This window comes from Poecilia latipinna, unplaced genomic scaffold, assembly GCF_001443285.1.
Source record: "Poecilia latipinna isolate Pla-1442-1.1 unplaced genomic scaffold, P_latipinna-1.0 Scaffold677, whole genome shotgun sequence".
Classification (NCBI taxonomy): domain Eukaryota; kingdom Metazoa; phylum Chordata; class Actinopteri; order Cyprinodontiformes; family Poeciliidae; genus Poecilia; species Poecilia latipinna.
In genome coordinates, this window is record NW_015113293.1 from 39,113 (window position 1) to 49,893 (window position 10,781).

Sequence of the window (10,781 nt, forward strand, 5' to 3'; positions counted from 1 at the left end):
GAAGCGCTGCTGAGTTAGCTGTGGCCATCGGATTTCTTATGATTTATGCAGCGCTATTATATTACTGACGATTAGACAAACATTTTCTGCCGCTGAGAGGAAACCACTGCGCATGTCTCAGAACGCCGCGCGCGAGTGAAAGGTGGGGAGGGGAGGAGGAGGGAGAGTAAAAGGTGAGGAGGGGAGGGGGGAGTAACAGAAACACATAGTTGATTGGATTTTAATCGGTGCATTTTGCATCCACTGAAAACAAAAATGTTAACAAATAAAGTGGACAGAATGCTGTACGTTTAGTGATATTTTCACAGTTGCGGTCTTGACTGGTCTTGAAATAAAATGCCGAGTCCTCAGCGCCCGAGACCGAGACAAGACCGAGACCAAATGCGGTCGAGTCCGAGACGAGACCATCAAAAAATGGTCTTAAGACCGGTCTTAAGACCAAGACCAACTTCGAGTACCACAACACTGCTGGACAGCATTCTTCTTGGTGTGTTAGTGTACCTTGGATTTAGTGAGAAACAGATTAAAGTCTTCCATGGCCTTTTCCTTGCCCACCAGTGTGTCATCGGTTGAGTAAGACTTCTTCAGAATCTGCTCCCCCTCGGTACTGAACCACAACCCCTCCTGGAAGAAGTAAAGCAGGAGTTAAGAGAAGCTGCCTTGCAACCTGACTGCTAAAACATATGGTGTATGAAAGAAACAGTTCTGTACGAGCTTCGTGCCTGGAAATTTCCACTAATGTGTTGTGGTCGAATGTGAACTTTAGTGGATTTTTAGAAGCACAATTCCAAAGAAAGAAAGGAAAAACCGGAGTTACCGAGATGATTTTGGCCTCCGTGTCTCTGTGCCTGAGCAGGTTCTCCAGGTGTTGCAGCGACTCATTTGATTTCATCACCAACATGTGGAGCTTCTCCTCCACTTGGTTGTAAAGACTCGTCGCCAGCTCCAAAGCATCTCTGAACAGAAATTGAAAACACAAAAGAAACAAAAGAAACCTGAACATGAAGTTGATAAAAAAATGCCCAGAACATTGTAAAAAGTAGGATTCTTTACACAGTGTCTGAGCTAAATTAATGAAATACTTGATTTTAGTTTTTTTTTTTTTTTTTGCTTCCTGTCTGTTCATTAGTAAAAGTGACTTTTTGGGGCTTAAAAAGATGTTTTAGTGAACACAAAAATATGTTTTCTTTGTTTGTTTTTTTCTTTTTTGTAGTTTTCTTTTTAATTGTACTGCATGAAATGAATATATCTTTTAAGCTTCAGGCAGGAACAAAACTGCAAAGCTTTAATACCAGTACAATAATTCCCTTTAACGTGGTGTAAAGTAGTATGCTCAGTATGGAAATATACCCATAGGGATGAAAGCACACAGTCAGCATTTCTACACCCACTATTTCCTCAGAACTCTGTGAGTGCGTAGAAATGGGCCTTGACATATAGCAACTTCTCCTTTGTTCACCTTTGCCCAAGTTGAGCAATTTAAACGTCAACTCTCGAATCAATTATTGAATGAAAAAGAGTGACTACGATTTTGGTCAGATGTAGGAAATTTTACGAACAAGACAGCATGTACACAAGCTCGAATAGCGTAACTGAGAAAAGTCTGTAGCTATGTCGTTTGAGCTTCCTTTATTGCAGCGTGTAGATTTTGACAACCTGCCAAACAAGAAGTCAAAAGTTCACTCTCGTACCTATAGTCCTCAGACTGCAGAAATCTGAATTCCTCTTTCTTCATCCTCGCCAGTAACGTTCCTCCTTCCTTTTGGAGAGTCACCAGTCTGTCATCTTCCAGAACCTCTTTCATCAGAACCCTTTGCTCCTGAATGCTCTCTTGAACCTCCTGCAGTAACCACAAAGCGGGCAGTCAAAACGTGAGACCGGATGGAAAAACTGACAGCGCCTGTTACACCTGTCCGACCTCGGCAGAGTCCATTTGTTTCCTTCTGTCCACTCTCTTGATGGCCCTTTGCAACAAGCTGTTGGCCCCTCGCAGGTTTGCCATGAAAGGTACGTGCTTCTGAAACGAATTAAATAAAAGGCAGAAACATGATGTGTAACTATAAAGATGCCACTCAAAGACCAATCGTATAAGATCCAATAATAAACAAGTTCTGTTTATCACCCAAAGCTTGCGGCATGTCAGGGAGGAGGTCTCAAACATGCTGTCTAGGTACAGACTGAACACTTTTAACGAGCAGCAGACGACCACACAGAGAACCTCTCTTTGTGTCAAGAACTGGAACAGGAACTAAAGATTTTCATCGTGACTGTGAAGCAAACAATTCTGCAACAACTTTGTGATTCTATCACGTCTATTTGTACCGAAATCTCCGTACAGCGAAGATGAGAAATAATTCTTTGTTACCTTGTTGAATCTGAGGCCCCAACTCCGTGCAATACCCAAAGTGACTGGTGGGTGTCAATGCAAAGTCGCAGGTTTCTCTTGTGTACAATGAAACCACAGAAATGTGATCCACAAATGATGTCAAAGAAAGTTGGAGGCAGAAGAAAATGTGCACTCGTATGTGAAATTTGCAACCACAGAAAATATTCACACAAATATCTTCTGAAGCTACATCAAAAACTTCACTCAGTCATCTGACATAATATTTATGAGTTTGTTTTTCTCTAGGCTTTATTACTAATTGGATGCCATTAATAAAAAAAATATATGCTTCATGTCTTTACACAGATCTTCATGCAAACTACCAGCTGTCGAATATTTAACACCAGATCGTTATCTAGTCTCTACATCTCATGCTGCGTCAAACAACTTTCAGGCTGGGTGCTGTCGATCTGAAACTGCCAGAGTAAGACTTTATAAATTCCCTTCTGTTTAGATTTGTAATCTCATGCAAAGCGGGAAGCTGGAGCATTCTTTGGTTCAAGTGAAGTAAAATAAATTGTCCAGATCAAAAATGCGAGCAGAACCTCTGCAAACATGCGAGCACGTAGACGTTTGTGCTGCCGCAAATGTTTATACGGCGCAAGCTTTGTTTATGCAGAGTGGTGATGTTGTATATGCTGTACATTTGATCACATCTAATGATGTGAAGCGCCTCACAAAAATATTCACACCGACTGAACCTTGCAGAATAAGTCACATGACAACCAAAAATGAGGCAACGTGTTCCCACTATGAATGAACCTGCTCTAAGTTCTCAGAGATATGAAAATTTGCTTAAAAAAAAAAAACAGAATCAGGAAGACCAAAGAACAACCCAGACAGCTCAGGGATGAAACTGTGGTAAAGTTTAAAATGGGATTCGAAACACGCTCCGAGATACAATAAAATGGTTTTGATCAAGGCCTGTGGCCCAGTCAAAGTCCAGACCTAAATTCAATTTAATTGAAGTGAGCTTGAGTTATTTTGCAAAGGCGAGTAGGCTGACGTTTTAGTGCCTTGATCTAAAAACATCAGAAAGTGAAAGGACATGTCGCATCCTCTTTTCTGTTACTCTGGTGGCTTTTTAATGTTAGATTAATAGCAAATAATGGTTTCTAAAAATGATTTGGCCTTTGTTTTAGTGTGATCAAAAATTTCTTCAGAAAACTTTGAAATGTAATACCTGATGGAACTGCATCCAGTCCTTGTGATTGTAGGCAAACGTCCCTCCCAGGTCAGAGGTCAGCTGGGGAGCTTCCACTGTTTTGCTTAAGGCTCTCGTCGAAGTGACAACATCCATCTGTTAAATAATTTAAAAAAAAACCCACAAAGACTTTGAGAAAGTATGATTCATCTTTTATCTAACTAAAACTTTGAAAGAAACTGATGGGAAGTGAAAGTTGCTGTGACCTCTGACCTGCAGACCCGGCTGCTTCTCCGGCCGGGGACTGCTGTCCTTATCGATCACCATGACGATGCTGTGAACAGCGTGGAGAGCTTGCTCCTGTTAGGGCAGGCGAAAAGTCAAACACAAAACATATAGGGAGAATATGATTTGCATTCACAGAGCATTTCTGTATTGTTTAAGATATTTAGACATGATATAATCTTTACATTAAACCACAGTACATGCAAAGTGTATAGCATTTAAACCGGGAGTAAACACCCTTCACCCTCAAATCCTGCATCTACGTAGAAAATCATTCAGGGTGCTTTGGTAGAAAATGCCTTCCCAGAACTATGAATCTTATCAGACGGCTACGTGAGCGTGTGCATGCAGTTTTCATGTTTTAACCTGCGCCATCAGTAGAGCCTTGTAGAGGTGAAGCGGAGGTGGCTTCTTCCTGCCATTAATCACCAGAGTCATTCCCAGCTCTCGGACATCCTTTCTATGAAAACATTGCATCAAGTTAAAGCACACCAGAGCTTGACACAGTATCCATTTTTGTGAATTCTCACTGCAGGCTTGAGCTACTCTAAATTTTTGCATTCCTTTTCTTACTTCCATCTGACAAGAACCTGCTTACAAACAACTATAGGATCTCTCAGTCCCATTCTAGGGATTATTATTATTATTATTGTTATTATTGTTATTGGGTTGGAAGTCCCTGCGAAAACTTACTTCCTGTTACCTGTTGTGGGCCTGATGATGTCACACCTATTTTTGGGCTCATTTGTGTGCATTAGTTTAATGATGGCATGTGATTTTTCTGCGTCGAATCTGAATTTTTTCTGCTCTCACCATGCTATGTGACCTATTCTACTGTGGTCAATCAGATATCCAAGACTCCAGGTGTTGGAGAGAGAGAGAGAGAAAGACGTGTACTGCTTTATGACAATTAAATCAAATTACATTTCGTGTAAGTTGCATCTACTCAGAATGAATTGGCAGGCCAAATTATCAATGTGCCAGATGAAAATCATGTAAGCATGCTAATGTTAGCCTAGCGCTACAGCAGTGTTTCCCAATCCTGGTCCTCAGGACTCATTATCCTGCATCGTTTAGGTCAGTAGTGCCCAAAACAGTCGGTCCTGGAGGGCCGGCATCCTGCATGTTTCAGTTCTCTGCCTGGTTTAACACACCTGGATCAAATGATGGCTCATCAGAAGACCAAAGAAGAACACTGACATGCTGAAAAGGTTGTTGCTACCACCAGGGAGAGAACTAAAACATGCCGGATGCCGGCCGTCAAAGACCAACTTTGGGCACCACTGGTTTCGGTGTTCATCTGTTGCCACAGACCTGACCTAAAAAGAATGGGTCGCTAACAAGTTTCTGTAGGATTTGATAGCATGCTGAGGAGGTGTCACAAACCACTTATAAGGGCTTCTTTTTGAGCAGGCAAACTATTGTGTGTGAGCTTACATGAGACAAGGCTGCTAATTCTGGCAAGACACTACATACCAGACTGCTGGCAGCTGGTCTGGCTGCAGCAGACTGCTGTGGTATGTCTCTTTGCTGCAGACACTGGACGGTCAAAATAGCAAGAGAAAGAGCTTTTGAATCTTAAAAGTCAACAATAAACCCAGTGTTAACAAGTGTTGCTGTTAAAGTTCTTTATGAAAGACAGTTGTGTGGAAACACCGGAAATGTTGGTCATTGCTAGATGCTGTCATGGGTTGGATATGGATGACTAAACTTAAAAAAATATACTGCAGAGAAAAGGTTATAAACTAACAACAGGACACTGTGTGGCTGGAATGTAATGCCTCTCTTTTGTAAAAAAAAAAAAAAAAAAATGCTGATAATATTTCTAAACGATGTTCTGCAGCCCTCTTGTGGCTAAATGTGTCACTGCATGCTGGTGCAAGCCAGTTTTCATTCCTCCCAGCTGAAAAACAGAGGGCTTGAAACCATCTTCCAGTAAGTCCCACACCGCTTAGGAGATAATTATTAAGGACAGTATGTGACTTGTCTGGTGTACCTTGGTATGGAGTGTAAGTACAGCAGCAATTCACAAATGCTTTCTGCTGACACAAGAGGGGACATCCACTCCTTCCTGTCACCATGGACCTCGACCACCGCCCTGCCATTCCTGTCCCTGCTACCTGCAAATATAGAATGAGAAAAATTATATATATATATATATATATATATATATATATATATATATATATATATATATATATATATATATATATATGATTATATAAATGCACAATCAAATGGTTGTTAGCTTGGGCTTCTCAGTTTTTACAAAGAAAAATCTAGTGAATAAGATAAGAAAATCAACTTGGATTGTTGTCTATTTAATCATTTCATCTACAGTGTTCAAGATGTCTGGGTACATTTAAAGAGAACTTGTCTATCTTGTCCGATCACAAAAAAATGTACTTTGTTTTGGAAATAAATCTTTCCATTTTTTGGAGAGACTTATCAGCACAAATTACCTGGTAAACAAATAATGCCCAGTTCCAGCAGACTCCTGATCTTCCTCCAGCAGGATTGTTCTGTTTGTGAGCCCTGCTGGCAGCCAGAACCTGTTGCAGAAGGTTGTTTTTCCACCTTTATGCTGAAAAGTTTGGAACCCAATCCATTTATGCTGGATGTGCTTGAATCTGAATCTGCTGAAAACACACACAAAAACTCTTGGTTTTCAAAAGCAGGCAGTAATTTTGCAAAACAGGGAAGCAAGGCAGAGTTAAGTGATGAAGCTGTATGCTTGGCATGCTTCTTCCCAATCACATGGCTGTCTCCAAAAGGTACTTGGATTTTCCATGTGTGCAACTGCACATTTCAAAGATTGTGTGAATAGATTTTGGCTTTTGCGGTTTTTTCTTTGTGGTCTTTGGGATGTTGTTGAACATCTTGACTAATTTCCATCCATCTGAGGTTTGGGATAGATGACTGAAGATTGGACAAAGTTGTTTGTCCCAGCAGAACAGTGATTCCAAATACACACCAAAACAAGAAAAGTCCTGCTAGCATAAGTTTTCTTGAATGGTCCTTACCCTCAACCAATTAAAAATGTACACTGTATACATTATGCTTAACAGAAGGAAAGTGGACTCTACCATCCTAGCTGCAACTAAGTCAAGGACACTCAGGTAAGTGTTATGGACTTATGTGAATACTTAATGTATATTTCAGGGTGTATGTATCATGTGTCATCCGTGGGAATTAGAGGACAGATACTTAAACTTCCTATTTCTAAGTTTCATTAAAGTGGGAAGCTTTATTTCTTAACTGAGCATGGGAAAGAATGGTTCAAATGAATATTTAAATAACCTAAATTTACACTAGATCTATGCAAATGTTGAGTGATCCTAAATTTGTACATATTCTTTCCACCAATCCTTCCATATCAACAAGTTTAAACAAAACAAATTCAGCACAGATTCACGACTTTATATAGACATTCTGTAAAAAAAATAAAAAACAAAAAAAATTAAAAAGTCTTTTCCTGGCAGCAAAGTGAGACAGACTTCCTAATTGACCTCCTCTCAACAAGTCCCCGTCTATAGTCCCCACTATTTTAATAGTCCATGACAAGCATGTCTCCAGCCAAGATCTCAGCTCATCCCTCCGAGGGCATTCTTAGACACGAAAACAAGGGAGGAGAGCAGAGAAACTTCCTCCTCGCATGTCATTCTGTCTCCCTAAATTAGACAAATGCCCTGTTTTTTTTTTTTTTTTGCTTGAAAGTTCGGAGATTCTTTGAGCATTGAGAAACACTTCATTATGAATGACTGCCTGGGTATAATGTTAACAATGTGTTGACCGTGTGTGTGTGTGTGTGTGGGGGCCACTTTCTAAAATGAAATCTGCAGTGAATTAGCCAACAGAGACGATGAAACGTTGTCTCTGCTTACCTTTTTTCAAGCCCTTCAGTCTTTCCACATTTGAAGCCTCCTGATCTTCTGCTGTGCTATTTTCATGCCGCATTATGCTGGTTACTGTTTCAGGGCAAACATCACTGTGGCTCCTGTTGTTGATTTTGTACAGGATAGGACTCCCTGTGGAGGTGTCCGACAAAGCAGACATAGATCTCACTTTAACTTTGTGTTTTCCCGATGGTTTTGCAACCTCCCCTTTCTGGCGTGTCTTCAAACCTCCGTCGGATGTCGCCAAGGACACAACCGATCCTGGATGCTTAAAAAAAGCCTGTCCCAACTGGTGAGAAATTAGTTTACCGTCACTGGGGCTCAGTCCAGAGAAGGGATTTAAAATCACAGCTGACTCCTTCATCGCGTTTTCTGATTCACAGCTCAAAGGACGGTGACATCCCGCGCTTTCACAGGACTCACTGTCCGTCGCAGGTTCTTGGCAGTGGTTGGATAACTTACACAGGTGGTCTTTCTGACCTTCAAAAGCCCCTCCGGGTCTTACATCATCATCCTCAAACAGTCCAACCTCGTCCAAGGCACCTAGGAGGTCCACGCCTCCCCTTTCAAAAGGCACTGGGTTTTTTAGCGCTGCTACATAAGAGTCTCTGTATCTATATTTCAAATCCAGGTCAATAAGATCCTGATCCAGCTGTCTTTGGCCGCATGGTACACAGGGCTCCTCTGCATACTGCAGGGTCTGTCCGCTATTTCCAAGTGGGACGGGTGGCGGCTGTCTCACAGGTTTGGGCAGAACTAAAATAGGTTGAGTTTGTTTATCCACAAATTCGTTCCCTTTCGCAATGTCCACCAAGTCAACATAATCCCCCTCCATTTCTTGATAGGTCAGACTCTCCCAGGTGTTAGGAGAAACCCAGCCCACAGGTTTGTTCATCGGTTTGGACCCTGATCTGGGCAGTCGCCTTTCCATTTTGATGAGCTTTGAGGATGCGTGCGACGGTCTGAGAGACGCCGACATCCTGTCTTCTTGTGGCAACCTCACTGCCTCCACTGGAAGGGTCGATGCATTGAAGTGGGAGGAAGCCGAGGCCTTCGTGGTCTGAGGCGCTGCCTCACCACAGGCGGGGACAGCCTTAGGCTTGTCTAAAAACTCTGGAATTGAAATTTCAGACCACGGCAACTTGATCACACCTTGATCTGTGCAAAGTAAACAGCGGGACAGAGGAGTCCCGTGGCGTCCTTCATTGATGTCCTGCAGCCACTCCTCGGTGAAGAGGCAGGGGTAGGAAGTCTCAGGGATCGGCGTCTCCTCGACCTCTCGACATCCCTCCTCCAGGAGGCTCTTGAGGACAATCCGGGCCGCTTGGTCACCAAAGGGCTCCACCTGAAGATAGAAGTCTCCAGGACGTAACAGCAAAGGGTTCACAGACGCTAACTGGATGACGGTTTTGTCATGCAGACAAAGAGGCCAGCCCTCACAGCGGAAAACTACGTCAGAGTATCCGGCCTGAAAAAAAAAAATATATATATGTTATTACAGAGTGATAAGGATTATTATATTTACTCTCTGATATTTTTGTTGCTTATACGGATTAAGAGCTGCAATTTTCATTCAGTTATGCTGTTTATGGCAACAAGTAGAATTATCAGGGCTATGGCTGTAATAGCAGGCGCTGAAAACAGTAAAGAATCTCAGCGTCAGAAGTGCTTAATTTAATTTTATTAAGTCATGACATTGAACTGTTTGCTGTTACGTTTCGCAAGCATGCAGTCTGTTGTCCACACAATAGAAAATATTAACTAAGACCTATAAAAATACTCTGGATTGAAAAGTACCAGTAACCAAGTTATTAAGTCTCAACTATTTCTGTTAAAACATTTGACAGTCACGGTAAGTTATTTACTTATTCTTTACCCTCTGTAACACAGTTGGGCAGTGGTCCCCAAACTTTTTCCTGTGAGGGCCACATAACTTTTCCCTTCTCTGCTGGGGGGCCGGAGATTGTTGAGGGGGGGAGGGGGTTCTCGATTGATTTTTACCCAGAAAGCACATGGGCAAAAACCATGAGTGAAACGGTCACTGGGACTGACTAGTATATATTCCATTGAGGGAATTTATCTATAACATATAAATTTCTCATATGTTAACATAAAGGCTCGTTTTGAAGTATAAGTTGCTACTTGCAGGCATCGCTTCGAAGAATTCAACCTGGAATGCGGCGTTCATAACAGACACGTGTGTTCGTCTGCTCTACCACTAGCAAACAACCGAACTGATTAAATAACAAAAGTCAAGCAGTTCCCTAACAATCCAACAGATGGCAGCAATGTACCCCACAGTTTACAGGACACAGTTCCTGCTAAAGAGCCCCCTGGTGGTTGAAGAAAAATCCACATATAAACCGGAAAATACAATAAATGGAAAAAAAATCTGAATGCTCTCTGGTAATTGTTCAGGGGCCCGGACCAAATGCGGGCCGTAGTTTGGGAATCTACACTGACAATGTACAGTATCTTTTCTATGAATTCACACTCACACATGCTGCCTGCTGGACAGACTCCAGCAGGTGTTTGGAGGGAATGAGGAAGTCCAGCAGGCACTGCAGAGCATCGCCGTGGTAACGTTCATCGATGGTACGAAATAGCTGGCAGAGGACGATGGGTGCTGTGACCTCAAAAGGTGGGAAGAGTGCCGACAAGGCACTCTGGATGGACAGGTCCAAGGATTCTGGATTCTGGAAGACATTCAAAGTTAAAAATTGTTGTTTTCATAATTGCTTTGACTCGGTTATTTCTTAGTCACATGCGCTAGCACAGGCCAAAAAGAAAGACTGCTTGCATATTTTATGTATTTTGCTTTGCAATAACCCAGTTTAGAAAATAAGCTTCAACAGTCAAGGTAAAATAAAAGTACACCTCTTTAAATTGTAAGGCATTTTTAGTTTTTTTTTTTTTTTTTTTTTTTTTTTTGACATATCTAGCGTTTGTTTGCCGTTTTCACTAAAACTCCACATCAGCAGTGTGAGCAGAACACAATCAGCTGCCCAGACTTTTTTTCATTTCACTTCCTGGCCCAGACATCCGCTTCTTTCTTTCTTTCTTTCTTTTT

General features: G+C 41.8%; 1 protein-coding gene across 3 annotated transcripts in view; it reads right to left on the reverse strand.

Moving 5' to 3' along the window:
- quob (quattro b) overlaps positions 1-10,781 on the reverse strand; it is a 51,921-nt gene that overhangs the window by 23,724 nt on the left and 17,416 nt on the right. Inside the window, exons 2-12 of one of the 3 annotated variants that reach the window (XM_015044468.1) lie at positions 10,210-10,407; positions 7,700-9,179; positions 6,278-6,451; positions 5,812-5,935; positions 4,182-4,275; positions 3,804-3,890; positions 3,570-3,686; positions 1,910-2,017; positions 1,692-1,840; positions 818-956; positions 502-624 (exon numbers count right to left, since the gene is read on the reverse strand). In XM_015044468.1, coding sequence (XP_014899954.1) covers positions 502-624; positions 818-956; positions 1,692-1,840; positions 1,910-2,017; positions 3,570-3,686; positions 3,804-3,890; positions 4,182-4,275; positions 5,812-5,935; positions 6,278-6,451; positions 7,700-9,179; positions 10,210-10,407 — 2,793 coding nt within the window. Of the gene's footprint in view, positions 1-501; positions 625-817; positions 957-1,691; positions 1,841-1,909; positions 2,018-3,569; positions 3,687-3,803; positions 3,891-4,181; positions 4,276-5,811; positions 5,936-6,277; positions 6,455-7,699; positions 9,180-10,209; positions 10,408-10,781 lie in introns of all 3 variants that reach the window. The other 2 variants (XM_015044469.1, XM_015044467.1) reach the window with 2 other exon arrangements.